Here is a 21,625-nt window from a genome sequence, read left to right as displayed (position 1 = left end):
CAAGTTAGACACTGGCCTCCAAAAGTGTGGCTACAGCTTTGTGTTGGATGGTCGGATACGATTCACTTTACATACTTGACACACTTCTTTTATGCTTCCTCATATTTTATCACAAAATTATTCAGAAAAATTATTTAGAAGTATCTTTATTAATGCATCAAATTCACTAATAATGTGCAAGTTTATATAAAAATATTTGCTTTTTAATTTTCATAATTATAATTATTATTATCTATGGTTCTCCTTTTATCTCAAGATAAATTAAAAAAGAGAAGAAAGATACACTAAACGACATAAAGAAATAACCACAACGATAGTAGTTCAATAGTTTTCTCTTTTTATTTAGAAAAGAAATAATCTTGAGAGAAGTCACTGTTTAGGAGCAGTCACTTTGCACACCCTATATGGCATCATCCCAACCATCCATCTGGAGAGAAGAAATTGATGAATTGTAGTATATATATTGTATGCACTACTACAGTAAATACTATATAGCACTATTCTTTAAAAAAAACATGAAATAATAAAAAAGAAAAGAAAAATGATGTCCTTTACAATTTTTTTACAACTTTATAATAAAATAATATTTTTTTAAATATTTATTTTAGTTTTGATTTTGATTTGATGTATTTAAAATTTAAAAAAATATTATTTTATTAAAAAGTTTGTAGAAAAATTGTAAATGGGTGGGATCATTGGTATGGCTGTCATTGCTCAATCAGCCTCTAGATTAATAACCGTCTCCTACTCTACGCTCAGCCTCCCGTTTTTGCCCGACGATGGCTGCCACTCTCTCAGTCCGGCCCAACCGCTTCGCCGCCGGTTCACCCTACTCTCGGCCCCCGGCCCGTCGTCCCGTATCATCACACACTGGCAGGCCCGCCAAGAACGAACCATGGCAAGGGGTGAGTACTGCTACCGTTATACCCTCCCGGCGCACGCTAGTCCAAGCCGGTTCGAGAGCCGACGACTCGGCGCCGTCCGAGAAGTCCGTGGAGAACGCTCTCAAACTTCTTGGAGTCTCCGAGGGCGCTTCCTTTGATGAAATACTCCGCGCCAAGAATTCGGTCCTCGCCGCTTGTAAGGACGACCAGGAGGCGATTGCACAGGTACCATCTTCTTCGCTTGCTTCCCCCGGATTGCTTCTCTTCTTATTTCAATTACAAAAGGAGAAAAAAAAGGCATTTTCAAGGTTTTACTTTTTTAATAATCGATTTTTTAATATAATATTTGGGTAGCATTGATGAAGGGCTATGAATTGTATTTGGAGTTCTGAAGTTGGTTGAGAAGCTAACGATTTCATTTTGATGTAATTAATATTCTTTACATAATTCTCAGGCTATTAAATTCTTATTATTTCTCTTTTTTTTTTTGGGTTGTCTTGTAATATATTGCCCTTATTATCAACTTGTTTTAGACTTTTTCTTGATCATAGGTTGTCACTTGCCACTTCCTAAAATCTTGGACCGTACAGATTGCTAGAAGAGTCATGTATGTATGAGACAGTCCTCTGGTCGTGGCTGTTAGTGTGTATCGTCAGTAGGTTGTCAAAGAAGGCATTGTGCTTTCTGGATGGGTTTTGATGTCCAGCATTTTTTGTGAAATAGATACGTTATAATTTGGACGGGTTTTAATGTTGATGGTGTCCGATAACGTTTAAATTTTAAGAACACTCCGTAGTTACCTTGAAGAACCTGGAGGATCCCGATCTGATGCTGTTGTGGTAAATTTAATTCTGATGATTGATAGGTCCAAGAATTTCAATCTCAGATTTAGAAGACTTCATTAGGCACACTCGGCAGTGCACTCTTTCAGTCAATGTTTAATGTCCAGTATTTATATTATTGGAAGATGTTCATATAGCAATTTACCTAATAAAGTTGTAGGAATCTTCATGTCCTTGTCACTACCATTTTGGATGTGTTTTAGGTTGAGGCTGCATATGATATGTTGCTTATGCAAAGCTTAACTCAGCGGCGAGCTGGAAAAGTTGTGAGTAGTGGCATCCGTTATGCTGATGTTAAGCCTGTAAGTGCTCCTAGGATGGGATCAATGCCTCAGTGGTTGCAGGCTGCTGTGAAGAATCCTCCTGTTTCAGTTGAAACACCATCAAGCAGTGATTTGGGAATACAAGCTGGTGTTTATGGGGCTTTAATGGTCTTAACATATGTAAATGGAACTTCATCATCTCTTGCAGCACCATATGCTGGGGCTGATGTTCCCGGACTGATCTTGGCTGGGAGTTTTGGAGCTTCCTTGTACTTCATGACCAAACAAAATGTTAAGTTAGGTAAGCAGCTTTCTTATATCTCTATGTTATTAAGATTCAAGGGAATGTTGTCCTCGAGAACTTCAAGATTCCTTGCAAATTTAAATCCAAGAAGTTTAACTTATTCATTATACAATATTATTACTTTACAATGTGATCGAAACCGGATAAGAGAAGTGAAAGAAAACCTTGTAATAATTCATTCAAACAGACAAGCTCCACTTCGGGGTCCCAATACTTGTAATTTTTGGTCTACAGACAAAACATGCTATACCAGCAGACCTGGTTTGCATGGACACAAACTACATGGTTTTAATGCACTCTCCGTTTATGTATAAAATCAATAATTGATGTTATATTTCATTCCCCTCTCTCATCAATAATGCAAAGTTTCATGTGTTGGTAGTAAAATCTCTCACTCTGATGTTGCTAGCATTGGTGTTACTTGATTCTCTTGATTGAGTCTGGGGTAGTATAATGGTTTGGTGCCTTTTCTTCATTAGCTTGAACACCTTCATCACCTTTTTTTTTTTTGTCAGTCTCTATCACCTTTTTTAAGGTCATTCAATCATTGAAAAAGGAAAAGGAAGTAAAATGATTTTGTACATAGTCAGCTTACCTGGTTCTGGTCAGTCACTGTGAACTGGTTGAGTTCAGTGGCCCAGAATAGGAAAAAAAAGGGTAAAAAATGATCTCCCGTTAATAGAAGGTAATCATGACTGCTTTTGGATATATCCACAAGTGCAATTCAGCTGGTCATTCTGGATTATCAGGGGGAGGGATTAGATAACTGCTCCTACCTTCTTAAAATAGAACCACCCCTCAGAGAGTGCAAATTTTCACCTTTTCATGGTTCAGAAATGGTAAAATATTGTGTGTTTTGCTGTTCGTATTGCAGGGAAGGCTACAGTAATTACCATAGGCGGGCTAGTGGCTGGTGCTGTGGTGGGATCTGCAGTTGAGAGCTGGCTGCAGGTTGACATTGTCCCATTTCTTGGCATAAACTCCCCTGCTGCTGTAATAAGCGAATTTATACTCTTCTCTCAATTCTTGGTCTCCCTGTGCCTAAGGTAAGGGGAAGAGAAGATGGTAATTGTAACTTACATAGTGCAATCTGTAATTATTCATTTGCATGGTCATACCCGAGCTTTTTTAGGATGTGTATCATCGCATATTGTACAAAACTGAAAAGAATGTTGCGAAACTTGAATCAATTTAACAATTTTCTCGCAGATTATAATGCTCATTACAGGCTTACAGCCTTTATGATATGAGTTATATGCATCTCTATTCCTAGTTGCAGAAATATCTTTAGTGATTGTCATTCTTCTTGTTGACATTACTTCTTCTGATTAGATAATCCTGTGAAGTTATTTTACATGTTTGGTTGTAAAGTGAACTTGGAAGTCTAATTTAAGTTCTCCAGGAGTTGTACGAACGCTTCATGACTGAGTTTTTCTGTTTGTGAGGTCAAAGACTCGGAATGCTTCATGTATCAAATGGCGTAGTAATGCACTGTCGTTTAAGAGAAAACGACTGTCCTAGTGGTTGCGTAAAGGACTTCGGTTCTCCTAAGTTGCAAGTTGTGATAGGTACAAGTCGAGGTCTGAAACATAAAGCCACGCATGGATTTGTCTCATAGTCGATTTGGGTTTGAGGTCGGTCTACGTGTAGCTTACCCCATTGTGTAGCGAAGCTCGAATGGAATGATACGAGTGCACCAAGACAATGCGGATACGATATCAATGTTCCAACTAAAGCAAACTCTCTTGCAGTGTATCTTGTTTTACTACGAAAAAAGAGAAGAATTTCGGACGCACAGAAATTTTATAAATTAAAGTAATTTCACATAAATCGCTAGATTTGTTTTATAATAAAACATCAAATCACGTAAAATTATAAATTTTTTTTTTAACCAAAATAATTCTCATGAAAGATATAACTTATCATTTTTTTTCAATTATTTTATAATTCTAAGATTCTATTATATGATTTAAAATTAATTTTAAAATAATATTAAATACAATATGCAATCGTCACCTAATCTTTATAAAAAAGAGTAAAATTTATTATTAAAAAATTAACTTTTTTTATATAAATCTCATATTTATTCACTCTTCAAATATATATATATATATATATAATATGCTTATTCACTTCATTGCTTCAAGCAAATATCTTCTTCTTTTCTTTTTTTTTTAATAAAATGGTATAAACATCTAATAATTTCAATTCAGAATCGACAGGTGTACGCTGTACGCTGTGCGAAGATTGGCCAATCTTAGACATGTCACGGGCTTGTCACCCAACACTTCATATAATTCGATCTCCTGTTCACGATCAAAGTTCAATTACTTACAAGAATTGCCCACTTGGATTTCCCACCCTGCACTTCCTGGTTTTCTTGCCAGGAAAGACTGGAAAATAGGAAATTTACAGGTTTTGCAACAAAAGTTGTGGGCAACCACAAACTATTAATAATAGCAATTATCATCTCGTTGCTGCGAGAAACTTCCCAAACATTTTTCATAAATAAATGTGTCTCAGCGAGCTGCTTTGGCACAATCTAATATACAGTACCTTTTATAGAATGCAGACGTCCTAGATCTTTCCCCTACTTTAGCCTGGTATGATGTCATCTGCTGCCATTGTCTTCAACCATGGAGCCCTCTATATATGATAGATTCCCAGCTTTCTCAGCATTTTCACTGCAGGTTACAAGGTCATTGTACATTTTTTTAGAAGCCTTGGAAAACTCCATTAAGGACTCAAAAACTGTAGAAAACCCAGTTTGAAATCCATTTAATGTGATCCTTTGTGTTTCTTGCATGCAATTGTGGTGTTTTTCCTTCTCTACATCCAACTTCCTTCTCCACGAGTCCAACTGATCCTTCTTATCAGTCAAGTACTCATCCCGATTTTCCTCTTCTGTCTCCAACTTCAGATTCGTAAATTTGGATTCAAGAAATCTACTCTCGGTCTTCTCGAATGCCAGAATCCTTCTGTCGATATCTTTTGCCAGGCTGTCTACTTTCCTTTTCTGTTGTTGTTCCTCCCCTTGCTGAACCCACAGAGCCTTCACATCCTTTGCGAAGCTTTTCAATGCGAATGCCACTGCTTTATCTGGTAACTTATTTATAGAGGCTAACCAATCACGGCAGATAACAAGCAATGGGGGTCCATCAACTCTATATGGCACAGCTGAATTTCTGCCCCTAGAGTAGAATTCTACTTCAGGAACTACAAACTTTGCTAGCCAGCCATGGAGAGCTTCTACATATCGTTTCTGCGCCGTTACATACTCCATGAGGCATGCCCGCCAATTATGAAGCTCAGCCTCGAGCTGAAGTGTTGCTAGTCGATGAGTGTCATTGCAGAATTTTCCAAAAGTGGGGCAAGTAAAGGACCTGACTTCAAAGAGGATCTTATTCTGGGTTTCATGGGATTCCAACATAATTTTCCAGGTTCTCGTTAGGCTGCACTGGCAAAAAGGAAAATAAGAAACCGGAGAGAGAAGAATATATAACTTGTGAGTTTGCTTGTTTCGTTAAGGCTTACCCCTTACCCTTTCAATAGTTCAACAATTTGGGGCTGCAATTCTTCATCTCTGAGTTTCTGAATTCTCATTGAGATTGACTCTGCACTTCGAATAGCAACCAAGATCCTGGCATACAAGTCTTTTACTGCAGCTCTGGTTTTGTCCAGTGTTTGTTCACCATCTCCTCTGACATCCTGGTTTCTCAGTCTTAAACATTTTTTCTCATAAATTTTTCGCGTGCTATCTCCAGCCTAAGGACAAGATACAATGTCAAACACTGGAAGTAGATATGGAAGAAATCATTTCAAGTTCTGCAGCTTCTTGCTTTTTATGGTTTATATCACAAATTATAGAATATATGAGACACGTGACGGGTTCGAAACCAAGGGTACCGTTAACAGGACAAATTCTGGTTGGCATCAGCAGCTGAAACACTTCCTGTTTCATTTTGTCAAAGATTGCATTGGCCACCAAAATGAGATATAATCTAAACTTTTTCAGTAGCTGATTAATTTTATTCCCAAGAAAAAAAAAAATGCTATGCATCAGCTACTATTCACTCTCACGCCCCACACCTATAGACTTTTTTTTCATAGGATGTGGAGTAGTGAAAAGTAGCTGATGAGAATAATTTCTTCTAAGAAATGGAAATGAAGATTGATATAGATTGATTTTAGCCTGAAAAATCATGTCTTCATCAAATTCAAAATTTGTGTCCATATCTATCTAGACATGGGTCCCATTAATGTCGTTGTAAAAATCACAAAATAGATTTCAGTTTTTTTTCTGCGACCTTCTTAGCCTATAGCTCGAGACAACAGATGGGAATCATATATAAAGCAGGAGATAAAGCTGCTAAAGAGACAGAAATGTCCAACTCCAAAATTCGAACTATCTACATGCCAAAAGTATGAAAATGTAAAAGCAGCAAATAATCTTGAGAGAGGGTAAATTACCTTAACTTCTTCATACAGCTTCTTCTCCCAAGCATATAATCTTCCTAAAGTCAGTGAATGGCTTCCTGATGCCATTCCTCCATAGTCATCAAAGAGGTCATTCTTATACTCAGTCCATGTTGAAGAACTTTTCGAAGAGGATGCTACAAGACTCTTACATGATGAAGTCCTCGATGAAGTGGACCGGTTGCATGTAATGGCTTGAATGAGTTTAGTCGAGTTCTCTGCACCAAAATGAAGAGCATTCTTTTTGTTAGATGGATGTTGACAAAAACTCAAGATGGAATGCTTCAGCAGATTTCTTAGCAAGAATGGGAGCGAAAGGGGGAAACCATCAATGGTGGTCTCCAGCGGATGTCCCTTCTCAACTAAAAGGAATTTTGCGGATAGAAAAATGGATGTTCTAGTCTTTGTTTTGTCTTCATATGGCTTTCTCTTTGATTTACTGTAAATGTATTATATGTAAGTCGGGTTCTGTTACCACGGTTTCCTCCGTTAAAAGTGAGGGATTACAATAAAATTTGAGGTATTAAAAAGAGAGAGAGAGAGTGAGAGAGAGAGATGGATGTTGACATATGCATAACTAGAGTAGTTTTTCATTCAAAAAATGGGAAAAAAATATTAGGTATATATCATCGGTACAGAACAATAAAATCTTGGGCCCGTGTATGAAAAAGCAAGGGATATATTCCTTACAAAGTAATTCCAGCTTTCTGGGAAAAAATATATGCTGCCATGGTCCAACCAACTGAAGGGTAAATTAATTCAACAAGCATAATAAATACGTCAATTTGATGCAGTACGCATAAGCAAAATCAAGGCAGATCGTTCAACCTCATACGAATTATATGGTTGAAAAAAGTGGATACCTTTTCTTTTTCTTTCTTTCCTACTTTTGGTTCTGGAAGAAAAGGGAGGTAGGGGGAGACATTCTTCAGAACTGTTTAGTACTTTAGTTAGATCAAGACAAAAGTGAAGATAAGATCCTTTAGCCCATAATTACATAGAAATCAATCATGTAAAGGCCATGGAAGAAGTTTCGGAAATAAATTAACCGAAAGAGTAAAATCTTTTGAACAGAAGGATAAGCCCTAGAGAATAGTTTTCTTTTCTTTTTTACCAAAAGATAAAGAAGAAACGCCGGTGGGACTTCCAAAAGGAAAACCCAAAACCACAAGGAAAAAAAATGGGTGAAATTGAAAGGAAGTAAAACTAAAGACTTATGCAGACCCAGCATAAGCCCAACAGGTGGAATTCTTTGAAACAAAAGAACGGAGAAATTTACCACCTTATACATCCTATAAACTACATCGCAGAGAACTTCGATCTTGGGATGCAAATCAAAAGAAGATACAAGCAAAGGTAACTCAAAACCAAAGAATAAAATCGTTTTTAAAAAATGCAAATTTCGGGTAAGTGAAACCCCCCCCCCCCCCAACCTTATTTTTTTCACCAGAATGCACTGCAGATCAAAGAAAAAATTGTATTGCAACGGAGATAGGACCCATGCAGGACTAAACAATGGGAACAAAATCTAACACCTGCAAAAAATTGAAGATAAAAACTAAACCCACCTTTTATTTCCTCCAGGTTGGACTGTAGGTAAACTCTATTGGCTTCTAGCATCCTGGAAACGTCCTTGCCAGAATCAAAAGCCCTGATAAAATGATCTTCGATGTCCTTTAGAGCATCGAGTAGTTCCCTTCCTACCACTGGGGTATCAATAACTGTGAGCCCCTTGTGCTCTCCTTGGTTCACATTAGCACCATCTACTACTTTCACCTCCTCAACGCCACTCTCATGCTCCACATCACCATTTTCTTCAACCATCACCACCTTGGTTTCCTGTTCTTCTCTGTCACCTTCCTCTTCTAGCTCTGGAATCCCTTCCTCTTCCCTCACGACCCTTAAGTCATCATCTGAGCTCCTCCGGTACCCGCTGATAACCTCGGGTCTCATGCTGTCAAAAGAATTAAAGAAATCCCACCCAAAATCTCTCTGTGGTGATGGCATTGATGGCGGCATTTCCATATAAAAGTACCCACAGGGCTGTTCGGCTCTTTCTTCTTCTTCTTCTTCTTCTTCTTCTGCTTCTTCTTCTTCTCTCTCTTCCTCAGAAGAGTCTGAAGAAGTTAAGGACCCACACGATTCACAAGCGATGGCTTCGTGAGTGGTGGAATCAGAGGGTCTTTGTTGAAGGAACATTGGGTTGTTTACGACATTCTCCATTGGAGGAGGAGGACAAGGTGGTGGGAACGTGATGAGGAACTGTGAAGCATGAGAAGAGTGGCGAGCGACAAAGAGATCTATGGCTGCTGCTACCGCATAGAGAGCGTGACAGTACCTACAATGTGCCTCTGCAAGAGCGTGTCTTCTCTCCACAGCAAGCTTCAGTTGACGTTTCCTCTCTTTGCAGATAGATACAACTTCCTCTTCCCCCTCCAGCTTAGAAGCAACACACCCCATGTCTTCTCTCGGTGAAGACGGAGGTATTTCTTGCTTCCCTAGCTAGGGGGTGATGCTGAGGCCGCTTTTAGAAAAATGGGCTAAAGTGAGAAAACGTGATTTTTTGAGGAATCTGATAATTTTTTTTCTAACAAAAAGGAGGGGTTTTTTTTCCTAGAATGTGCTCGCTTCAAGTTTTAGAGAAGCAGAGAAGAAAATGTGTAGCCTTTGGAGGAGTTTTGGAGCGACCCATTTCATTTTCCGGTAAAGAAGGGTGGAGTTTTGAAGCAACCCATCTCAGAGCTATACCCATTTCATCACTTGGCAGGCTGCCCTACCAGGCTACCACGTAGATTTTGCAGTGGTAATAATATGTTGTAGCAGAAAGGTTTCATTTTTTTCAAGGAGAACTGCTAAATATAAGAAAAGTTCTTAGTGGTGAGTTTATCACTTAATAAACTATTACTGACCAGAGAGAATGGCAGAGAATGTGGGGGAGAGAGAGGGCCAGCGGAACCATAGGGCGGAAGAAGGTAGGGGCTCGAGAAAGAGAGAAAAAATTGTAGGCATTCTTGTGTTTGGTAATTTGTACCCAAAACTGAGTTGGCGTACGACAGCGGCAATCCTTTCTCAGCTTTAAATATAGAATAGAAATTTTCAGCAGAGATTTTAGAGAAAGATCAGCATGTTTAGGCTTTTAAATGATGAACAGTGCAATAGCATAGGCACTCAAATTGTCTACAACATGTTTGCTTCTGACCTAGAGTTATCTTGCCATATGCAGATTACAGATCATTTCATCTAAACCAAAAAAAACCCTAGCCTTTTTAGTTTTTAAAAAAAGTAAACAGAAGGCGCTCTCTTATTAGCCTAGCCATGGTGCCCAGTGCCCACAGCTACAGTCACACGGGTAGGCCAGTGAGTAAAAAGAGGAGTCAAACATTTTTGTAAATTACTGGTAAAAGGGCACACTGACCACTGCATGCTCTGAGAGAGAATATGAAATGTCACTGTGTTGCTGGTGATATTATTTTTATTCTTTTCTTATCTCTTTCTTACTTTTAGCACTAATAATCAGAGCATAATTGTGTTTTATTTTTGTGAGTAGAGGTTTGTGTATGGGTTTAGGACAGGAAAGAAGTAGGCAAGAGCCTTTGTCTTGGCGGCCAAAGACAAATCTCTCTCTTTGCTATTTAGATATTTTGGCATGGATAGCGATAAGGTTACTAATTTTTTATTATTTATTTATTTTTTATCTTTTTTTAAATATTTTTTTAACATCTTTAATCATTAAAAAAATTAAAAAATAGATAATTTTATTAATATTTACTTTTTTAACCATTAAATAAAATTAAAAATTAAAAAAATAATAAATAGATAGTAGAAGGTTCTATATTTTACTTTTATTGGCATTAGATTTTGATCCTGTTTGGTCCATTCATGAGCCAGGTGATGCTATTCAGTATAGACTTCTTTGTTAATGCGTCTGGGGAAAAAATGAAAAATAAAAAATAAAACAATAATACTTTGTCAGTTTGGTTTATAAAATCCACGTAATGTTGGCAGGTTGTAATTATCTCTGTCCAGACAAAAAGCAGAAGAAAAAATTAATGCTTCGTACAGTAATCGTGAAGTATGTAAACTTAATATAGTAAAAAAAAAAAAAAAATTATTATTATTAAAAACTTAATTTATTTTCATATAAATCTTATTTTTTTTTAAATAATTGTAAGATACTATAATTATTATTTCTCAAAAAGAAATATGTACAACCTGAATGCTAAAGTTCACGTGAAATATATTAATTACATTTATGACGATATAATATTATTTCTTAAATTATCCTAAATTTATCTTAGATGTTTTAAAATTTGTTACTTATAGAATCAGTTTCTTAATTTTCATGGTTTTACATAAATATTTTAGATTTTCAACTTTCACTTGTTACGTCATTGGATTTTTCAGATTTGTTTTCAATATTAAAATTTAAAATTTTAAAAAAAAATTATTTTATTATTATAATTTATTTAAATTTTTATATAAAATAAAATAAATAATTTAATTTTTTCAAATCTCTAAAAAAAATATTTTAACAACATTTTATTTAACTTTTTAATTTTAATATCAATTTATTTTATCTTATCTCATCTTATCGCTAAAAACAAACAAGGTCTAGTTCATCTGTTCATCTTCTGTTTACTTTTTTAAAAAACTGGAAAGCAAATAAATATATAAATTGAGTTTAATGATACTTAATGAATATTTAATGTTGTAGGAGAGCTTTCTCATAAGAAAATAATAAAGAGAGAAATAATCTACTAACAACTATTTTATAATTCAACGTCAAAATATGATAATTTTATAATAACTTTATCTTTTTTATAGATCTTTTCAATTTATCTCATCTCATATAATCATTATAGTTTCCTCAAATTTTCAAGTAAAATAAAATAAATAATTCAACTTTTTCAAATTTTAAAATAAAAATAATATTAAAATATATATTCTAATAATATTTTATTTAACTTTAAACTTTAATCTCAATTCATCTCATCTTATTTATGAAAACATACGGGGCCGTATATGATTATATTAATTGATTGAAAATAAATTGTAAAAGAGTAATTATTGGGATTTATTTAATTGATGTTATGCGCACATATTTTCTATTGTTTGTAGAGATATCATAATCTTATAACTCCCATATAGTATAAAGACTGATTTCAGCTGTTTTTTTCTGTTTTTTTTTTTTTTAAAATAATTGATTTCAGTTGTTGGTTCATAGTTGAAAGTTAGGGATGTAAATCGGTCCAGTCTAGTGTCCATCATTTTTCTCAGACTAGATCGGACCGAACATCCATAGAGACCGGACTAGACTGGTAGCTATCGGTCTAGTCAGGCCTAATTATTTTATTATTTTTTTAATCTTTTTTTTAAATAAATTAATAAAAAAATTATTTAAATTATTAAATTAAAATAAAGTGATTTATTAATGTGGATTATGTAACTAACTCATTAAAAAATATTTTGCTATAATTATATTTATGAAGTTGATAGTTACTACTTACTAATTTAGACTTTACTCTTTAACATGCATAATTATTCATTATTGGAGTGAAGACTGGTTTTAGAGCTGAAAAATCGAGAAACAGTGAGTTCGCTCGACCTAGCGCTCAACCGAAACGCTAACGTGAGTTCCCTGAACAGTAGGCTCGAGCAAAGCTCAACCTATGAGTTCGCTTGAGTCTCGTGCAATAATAGGCTTGAGTGAGGCACAAACCTTAGTGTTCGTTCGAGTTACGCTCGACAACCCGCTCGAGCTAATATTAATGACTATCAAATAATTTCATTGTACATAGATTATTCATACTTGCTTGCAACTTAGGTATTTAAAAAAATTAACTAATTATTTTGATTAAATGTAAATAGTAGAGTATGTATGAATGTATGATGTATTAAGTATTTACATATAATGACAAATTATCACATGATTTATGATTTATTATTAATTGATAACATATATTATTTTATATTTTATATTGTCAATAACAATAAATTAGATAAAAATTATATTATTAAATTATATCATTATTATATAAAAATAATATATTAAATTATTAAAAATATTTTAAATATATATAAGGATTCGGTCCAATTTAGTCAATTCAATTGATTCAATCTAAAATTTGTAGACTTCGAGACGAGACCGAATGTCATTGGTCCACATATTTTGAGACCGTCCGGTCCAAACCCAATTACTTACAGCCCTAGTTAAAGCTATATGCGCAAGTTGGGTTTGTTTCAAGACTGACTCTAGCAGTGTTCCACCAAAAACTGAAGCAGCAACTCTTTAGCCACATTGACGAGTCGTCTACAAAACAACCCCTCTCGCACAATCTAACAAAGATTGTATTGAAAAAGCTGAATTCTTTTCATACGACACTACAAACAAAAAAAAAAACAGTTTATTTCTTATAAAAATAATTGTTTTTTATTAAAAATAAATATATTCTCATCGTAAACCGTCATTCTCATTATATATACCTTGTCATGAATACTATTTTTCTTGGTGACTTTAAAAAGTTATCATTCCGTCGGTTTAATATATATTTAAAACGAAAGGCAGAAACAAAAAATGGTATGGGGAACTAGATCGAGTGACATGGTGTTCATAACAAAATACAAGGGAAACATGTCCTTTCGTCCAGCAGAAACTAAGCCAAGCGCTTCCTTAATAAGATCGATTGACTGCACTGCGGAAGAATGAATGAGGCTGAAGGTGAAAGAAAACAGCTTTGATGTTTTTTTCAGTGTTTATATTCTTTTAAGAACTGTTTTCGAGAACAAAAAGTATCATTCTTTTTTAAGTAGTCTGGATTTTATCAAGAAAATACATAGAATTGTCTACCAACTTACATAGTGGACTTGCAGATCCATTAAAATGGCGTTGATCTTGGAATTGTAAAATCCCTCTCGAAATCCTTCAAAGATCCAATTTTGTCACCATAACTCAGACTCTAAATATAAAACCACGGGTTCTTTGACATTGGCATTGAGGAATGTGCTTTTTAGTAGGATTACAGCTTACAACAAGGAGTGGCAAATAAAAGAGTAATGATATCTACTCTCATGGGTTAAAACAATTAACATGGGTTTTCTTTTCTTTTTAGTGTAGGATTATTATGCCGCTCCACTTTTATCCATACCGTTTAGTGATTTTTTTTTCACATTTTTAATATATTTAAACATTTTTTAAAAATAAAAAAAATTTATCAATACATTTAAAATTACTTTTTTAATCATTTAAAAAAAAAAAAACACACATTAAGAGGTAACAATGAAGCGGCTAAATAGTTTTACTCTTTCTTTTATGGGTTAGCGAGAATATGCTCAATCTCTGAACCTCTGACAAGTAAGTCAGAAAAGGCAGCCTTTCTCCCTTCCTCGTAACTCCCTACTTCCTCGCTTTTCCATACTTTTTTTCAACGTTTCTATTTAGGATTTCGATGAATGTGTCGTTAGATATCAGACGGATAGGACTCCTGATGTTCAACTTTGGAATAAAGTATAAACTCATTTAATTCAATGATAAACGGCATTGTTTCCCTGTGCCTACTAGTTAACAACTTTAGTGGAAGTGATCCAATATCGATGTATCACCTCCATTGGATTGGATTGTGCCCACCACCCTTGTTTGTGCAGTTTAGTTTAATAGTCTCTCCATCCTTTGGGAATCAAGGCACCAAAACCTGAGCTACTGCCCTGAGCTACTGCCCACAAGCGTAGAGCCCTTTTCATATCTCCAGAAAATGAGAGCAATATTAGGAAGAGTTCACAATATCATGACAATATTTCTGATTTTACCTGACCACCACCACCACCCATGTTTTGAACTCGTTTTCCCCCAGATAAGTGATCCGAATATCGAGTATCCAACGTGTATCTTCTTTGCAAAACTCTGCCTGCAAATCACTCTACAGCTTAAACTTTTCTCAATGCCAATTTAGAGTAAAGTGGAAAGAGCAAAGAAGCAAGCAAAACAGGAAGGGGGAAAAATTAAGAGGGTAAAGTGCCGAGGAAATAACCATCATGTCTGTCACCTAGAAATGTTGTCTTTCTCTGGTTTCTTTTCATTTTTGGCACAGATGCTAAATACAGTTAAAAGTTACGGTGTACACTAAAGAATTGAAGGCCGGCTCATGCGATCTCTTCGGATAGCTACCTGGTATTCACACAGGAAATAGTACAACAGACACGAGATACATCTTAACTAGGTATTGCCAGCTTCAGTTGGCGTCGTACAAGGTGCTAGTGTGTTAGGGGAAGGTTTATACCACCCCCTCTCACGGATATAGTAGGGCACCTGACTGAGCTAGCCCTGCTTACGAGATTTGAGTCTACAAAGGCAACAATCACTGTGATATCATCGTGGAAGTGGCGGCGGACACCACGGTCGATCTTCTTCAAGTCCGAATACCTCATTTCTCTCTTCTTTGCGGCTTCTTGCAAAGCAGCTTTTACTAGCCTTCTTGCACTTCCCTGCATGAAGTTCAACAGAAGTAAATTCTCTTTCCCTTTTCCACCTCCAAAAATAAAGTCAAAATCCTATACAGCATGTGCCAAATAAGATTCAAAGAAAAAAGGTGGAAGTTAATTTTTCTCTCCTGTCTGATGGACAGTTCTCATTTGGCAGTCAACAAAATCCTGCACGCGAGCACAGGAGCAGATTCAAGCTATCTTAACTTGGGGTAGAGTAAGCCAAGCCACAGCAGAATGGCAGACATCTACAATACATTTGATGCTCAATGGAAATGATTTAATTCCACCACTTTTTTCATCGCATCCGAAGGAATACATGGTTTTTATCGCATATGATAGAGAAAACCTATTGGAACACTACCATACCTACTATGAATTCAAATGCTCATTTACTGTAGAGTTGATCTTGTCAGTATGTTTTGATCTTATCAGTACGTTTTGAGACAAAATAAGGCAATATTTTCTCTTTAATGAGTAAATTAAGGCCACTAGGTAAAACTCTAATCGATCCCACTGAAGATTATATAACAGTGGTCAAATGAAAACACTTCCTTCACAACAGGAAGGGCAGCCCGAACTAATATTTTCTTAAAAACCTCATCTCCACCACAAATATAGTTGAATGTCAAAGCAAAAGAATGTAGAATCCATCAGTTCAGGAGCAAGAAAAGGAGAGGGAGGAGGGGGTCTGGGAAAGGAGATTAAGAATTTACGCCTGGCCGAATCACTCCCAACTGAATTTAACGTCCTAACAGATGTCAACTGCATAGTCAAATTATTCATTCTATGCACGGCTACCAACTACCATGAAGAACATGATGATCATCATCATGACCAAGACGATATAATTCCAGCAATGACTCTTCAGGTAAATATTGCTACAACTTAGGATAGAAAGGCATTTACTGATGTCAAAACAACTAGCACATCAGTCCACCAAGAATTCTAGTTGCTAGATATTGCAGGAGACCAACCCAGATCTAGGTTGAACTGCATATTGTCTCTACCATACTTCCTGACCCAAGACTGAAACAACATAAGTTCTCTTAAGTTCTCTTTACCAATAAAGAACGAGCATTTAGTATTAAATTTATGTAACTTACACTATGTGGATGATTTTGAACTATATCAACTGCTTCCTGATTGCTAAGGTGCTCCCACAGCCCATCAGATGCAAAGATAATAAATTGATCATGTGGTTGCAATTGGTGCACTGAAATTGCTGGTTCAGAACTAAGTATTGGCCTTTCGAAAGGTTCCCGAAGGCGAAACTTAGAATATAAAGGCTCCCTGTTGAACTCGGCCTTTTTTAAATATACATCACCAATTGATCTAGAAATCTGCAAGATGAAAGACTTGGGTAATTATGGAAAGCTTTTTTTTTATCGGTAAGAAAGCATTTAAAAAAAGATGCATAAAGTCAATTAAGCCAACATATATCCACATGAACCAAACTCTTGTCCAGCATCATCACGTTAAAATCCTGCTTGGTATTGATAAAGATGCAGTCAAGTTACATATGTCAGAGAAATATGCTTCCTTAGTAACAGACAAAGAGGCACACTGGCTCGCTCTCTTTTTCTCAGAATTCATCATAATGATTCACAACAGTCTGTCCCAATGATTCTCATAGGCAGATATATATTTTCACGATTACAAGATTAATAAAATATCAGAGGTGCCACACTTTTAACTTATGTAGCATTTATACCAACTGCAATGATTTCCTCCTACATGTTTATGTTATCCAAACTCAGGCTTCATATCAAACTCCAATCACAAATATTGCTTGACTAGCATGATATGGAGTTGGGCCATCAGAAGTATGGCTGGTTATATAGTGAAGTCTGTGGTCAAATTATACACGAAAGTTTGAGAATCCTTTCCATTATTGCTCAGGAAATTAGTAGAAAGCTAGCAAGAAGAGGAAGAGGAATCCTGAAGCCTGAAGTATGAGCTAACAGCCACTTATCCCACTTTCCTCTGATCCGCTATAAAAGTTAAGGCACTGAAAAAGCTGCCTCATCAGTGGCCTACGCTAACACCAATGATAAAATCATCCAAATTATAAATGAAACTAAAGAATTCACCTCTGTTAAAAGAGGTGGAAGAGGGGGAGGGGAAATAATACTCACTCTCAAACTCCTCTTACTGTACTAAATGATTTTTCATTCTTAAATAAGAAAAAATGATGCCTGAGTATCATTAAAACAAGTATATGGAAATACTTAAAAAAAAAATAGGAACTGCACTCATAAATAGAAAATAAAGCCTGAAGGGTACTACATAAATTAGGAACATAAAATTTTCTTTACTTGCTCCAACTGCAAGAAAAATTGAGGCTAAACCATTTTCTAAATATCAAATGAAACTCACCTGTATAAGACCTTTTACACGCCATACATTATGTTTCAATACTACAATTTGTGAGTCATTGGGATGCAAAGAATGCAGCTCCTGCCTCACAGATTCTATACAAGCATTGTGCTCCATCGACAATTGGATGGCTAAAACCTCCCCTGTTGCCCTCACCACTCTTCCCAGGACAGCACGGGAATCACCAAGGTTGGCAATGTAAAGGGTTCCCCCACAAATAATGCCAACAAGAGCACATGACCCAACGGCTGCAATCTGTGGCTTCACTGGCCATTGTTTGGTAACAAGAGACAAAAACCCATCTTCTGTTGCTTGAAATGCTTTCCGTATCACATCCATTGACATCGATTGTTGCTCTGCAGTAAACCCTGCATATAAAAATGATTAAAAAAATATTCATCACCAGTACTGGTTCTTGAGTACCAAATTTTCAAGTTCACAATTCTGCTGCTCCAGTTAACGGCTGATAAGGGGAAAAAGGACAGAAAAGCAAAAGAAGGAAAGAGAAGAGAAACTGAAATTCTAAATCTTACAAATACCAATATTTTTTGCACTTATTTTGCCTTTAAATGAATTCAACTTAATTGAGGTGATTCTTTTATTTTCAGATAATTACACATGAGACCTTTCTAACTCAACCAACCTATAAGTTTACAACTACTCTTTCATTCAGCCATCTAAAGACTTGTCATGTATTATGTATTTTTTTTTTCCAATTTTATCAGCATCCGAATAAGGAGCATTCAAACTTGGGACCAAAATAATTCCAAGATACAAAACAATCAGCTGAGGATTACACCTCATGAAGCGGAGGTCAATGGTCTGTATCTTTCCATCTTTCCTCTAGGGGGGCCAAACTCACTCATAAAAAAGAACAGAAAGAAACCTCTGGAACATAATATTCTATCAAACTAGGAGTCAAGTCACTCACACTTCAGATGCTGAAATAGGTGAACATTGATATAGCGTGATGTCTCAGGCCCGCCATGCCCGTCATAGATACCAACAAAGGTACCATAGGGGCCAGTCTCATGCGAGCTCAAACTGCCAGACTCCAGCTGGCTCTGGTCCTCAAGCAAATTGTTGGCCTGGACTACAGCCATAGAGAATTCACCATTCAAGTGCTGTCCGCTGTCTTTGTACCAAAATAGCCCATCTTGGCGCCCCCCTGCATCGGAACCCCCATGAACATATCGATCGGACCTCGGCCGAAAACAGGCCCTCAAAAAGTTCATCAACTCCGATAACATCCCTCATCTCATCTAAACAACCCTCAAAATTCTCATCCACATCAAAAACAACTGACCCAAAAACCCAATTCTGTATTCTGTTCTTCTCAACTTCACAGCACTATAATCACACTACAAGACATCAACGATAGAAGCACATATAAAAATCAAAACTTGTTAATTAGAACCTACAAAATCAACAACAAAGTGCGAACGGAATAAGTAATTGAACAACTAGAGCTTAACGACATCAAATAAATGACATTAAGAAGCCACCTTTACAGTTGAATTCAGTAGGAGAATTGAACCAAAGAAGCAATTCAGTCCTATAATCTGAAGCCCATCTTTGTTTCCTCTTGTAAAAAGAAAACCCTATGACCACGAACAGCCGCTAATGATGAAAAAATAAAAAGAGAACCAAAAGGGTGTTTTTGAAAAAAAAATATCGGTCAAAGCCACTTTCTCTCGGACAAGTGTTAGGTCAGCCATTTTGGATATCCAGAAGGTCTACCTCTTCACATTGAAAAATTGAACCATAGAACCCCCCCCCCCCCCCCCCCCCCCCCCCCCCCCCCCCCCCCCCAAAAAAAACATAAAAAAAATTCGTCAATACCAAAAATTCAACTTCCTTTTCTTCCATATATAAGCAATAAGAATACGACAACAAAAAACGCATATACTAAAAATGAACCAAAAACAATGATACTAAAAGAACTTACCCAATAAGTTGGCAGGTTTTTGAAAGCTACCGCGGGTTACAGCTCAATAAGAGGAGGATCTGGAAAGAGCGAGAAGAAGCTCATGAGGGCGCGACCAGGCATTAGACTAGATCTGTGGATCCATCGAATCCAATAAGAGCAAAAAATTGGTCTTTATTGTGTTTGCTTTGTAGTGGTCTGCGGATGATGACAGAGTTGAAGAAGGAGAACAAAGGTAAAATGGGGGAACTTTGAGAAATACCAGAGTCTATGCGTTGAGGATTGGTGGAACGGAAACTCTCTCTCATTCTCCGCAGACAAAACCCATAAAAGACCAACAATGGAGAGCTTGAAGCCAGCAAAGCAAAGGTCCAGCTATGGCTATAGGCTATAGTGGTGGGCTCCACACCACTATAGGCTATAGCTAAGGCCTAAGAGTTGGAGAGAGACGGCTATAGATGGAGTCAATGTCCCGATGAAGTTATTTGGGTACTTATAATGTGCACTGCGGTGTTCTGATGTAAAAGAATAATATAGGTTACCTACTACTACTCATTTATTATTATTTTTAATTTAATACTACTTATTTATTTTAATAATTAAAATATTAAAATAAATACTTAAAATAAATAAAAATAAAAAACTTGAAATGTACTTAGATAATAATGGATAATAACCACTACCCTTTATAAAATGGGCTTCCTATGTGACCATGTGGACCACGACAATTGTTTAAGAATTTCATATAATATAATATTTTTATTTTATTACATGATGACGTGTTATTAAAATTATTTATATAAATAAAAAAAAGGAAAAAATTATTAACTTCCATTTTTTATAATACCAAAATTCTTGGTAATAGGTTTAATCGGAGAATAATATGACATATTCCAATTTCAGGTTTCTTTTCCATCTTGTATTGGGATCAAATTGAGCCGAGTGCTTCCTGCAATTTGCAAAAGAAAAATATAGTTTAAGTAAAATATCGTACAATTATTTTTAAAAAGTTAACAAATATGAAATTTATATAAAATGAAATTAATTTTTTAATATTATATCTCATTATTTTTTAAAATGACTATACGATATTTGTACATTTCACGATAATATGTAAAATTACTCTTTATAAAAATGAACAATTTTTGCGCCTTATCCACAAAAGGCATATATATATATATATATATAATATAAAAAATTCTACTTATCATATTTTACACCACACACCAATATGTGATATAACAGCCCTAATTTTAAAATTTACATACACAACTATTTCATATTACTAAGATTTAATTTACAAGAAAAACTAAAATATTAGTCATGTGAAGAAAAGTGTCATTCATATATTTTATTATGTTCAAGTGAAACTTAAAGACGTGCGTATTAATATCTTTAAAAAATGTTAAATGTACTTATAAAAAAAATTATGTAATCACGTGACTTTTTATTATTTTTTAATAAAATATTATATAGATGAAAAATACACGTGAATATAATATATATAAGTTTTTTTTTGCAAGTATAATTAGCATTGTTCCTAATATCTTTATAGTACATACTACATAATCTAGAATACAGCATTAATAAGTACAAAACTATAGCCAAACAGAAAAGAAATGAAATTATATAAAGTACTCCATCACTATTCGTTAGAACAAAACGTGGCACCAGACAGTCATGACTACCTGAGATAATAACGTACGTCTAACGTTTCAGGAAATTGGATGAGGACAAAATCCACCACTGCTACAATGTTTGGTCTCCAATAGTGGAACTGTTGGGTCAGCTTCAAAGGCCACTTGAGATTTTTTATTTTTTAAAAAATGGCAAACACACTGCGTGCCCAAAAAAATGTCACGTCTATTTTTCCTCTTAAGAAATTCATGTAGTAGTATTGTAAAGTACTCTACATGTGCGCCCAACCTTCACATTCTATAATCTAATCATTCTCGATCTGTTTGCTTTGATAGAAAAAGTGAACATATTATATCGAGGGACATTTTTATTAGTGTTTTTGGATTTAGGCCATTATCAATATAATATATATATATATATATATATTTATATATCTA

The 21,625-nt window shown here is 35.5% G+C and overlaps 3 protein-coding genes across 4 annotated transcripts; 1 reads left to right on the top strand and 2 right to left on the bottom strand.

The window, feature by feature from the left end:
- Positions 1–702: 702 nt before the first annotated feature.
- Positions 703–3,501, top strand: LOC121255666 (protein CHAPERONE-LIKE PROTEIN OF POR1, chloroplastic-like). The gene is made up of 3 exons (XM_041156117.1): positions 703–1,109; positions 1,930–2,290; positions 3,168–3,501. The coding sequence occupies exons 1-3, from the start codon at positions 780–782 to the stop codon at positions 3,341–3,343; spliced, it is 867 nt and encodes a 288-aa protein (XP_041012051.1). The 5' UTR covers positions 703–779; the 3' UTR covers positions 3,344–3,501.
- A 1,024-nt stretch (positions 3,502–4,525) lies between these two features.
- LOC121256389 (protein ALTERED PHOSPHATE STARVATION RESPONSE 1-like) lies at positions 4,526–10,005 on the bottom strand. Of its 2 annotated transcripts, XR_005938981.1 has the most exons (5): positions 8,338–10,005; positions 6,764–6,987; positions 5,835–6,058; positions 4,850–5,745; positions 4,526–4,599 (listed from the first exon to the last, which is right to left on the bottom strand). XR_005938981.1 is itself a non-coding variant. In XM_041157171.1 (4 exons), the coding sequence occupies exons 1-4, from the start codon at positions 9,227–9,229 to the stop codon at positions 4,905–4,907; spliced, it is 2,181 nt and encodes a 726-aa protein (XP_041013105.1). In that variant the 5' UTR covers positions 9,230–10,004; the 3' UTR covers positions 4,526–4,904. The 2 variants fall into 2 exon arrangements, 1 of the variants encoding a protein (XP_041013105.1); XM_041157171.1 differs by having other exon boundaries at positions 4,526–5,745; positions 8,338–10,004.
- A 4,797-nt stretch (positions 10,006–14,802) lies between these two features.
- LOC121255718 (probable protein phosphatase 2C 60) lies at positions 14,803–20,010 on the bottom strand. Its single transcript, XM_041156203.1, is given in 7 exon segments — positions 14,803–15,028; positions 15,031–15,247; positions 16,351–16,587; positions 17,624–17,991; positions 18,555–18,984; positions 19,129–19,224; positions 19,572–20,010. Coding segments are annotated over 5 exon segments (1,191 nt in total). The 5' UTR covers positions 18,874–18,984; positions 19,129–19,224; positions 19,572–20,010; the 3' UTR covers positions 14,803–14,978.
- Between the last annotated feature and the right edge of the window lie 1,615 nt (positions 20,011–21,625).

The sequence above is a fragment of the Juglans microcarpa x Juglans regia genome, chromosome 3D (assembly GCF_004785595.1).
Source record: "Juglans microcarpa x Juglans regia isolate MS1-56 chromosome 3D, Jm3101_v1.0, whole genome shotgun sequence".
In the NCBI taxonomy this organism is placed as follows: Eukaryota; Viridiplantae; Streptophyta; class Magnoliopsida; order Fagales; family Juglandaceae; genus Juglans; species Juglans microcarpa x Juglans regia.
This window is presented reverse-complemented; position numbering and strand designations above follow the sequence as displayed.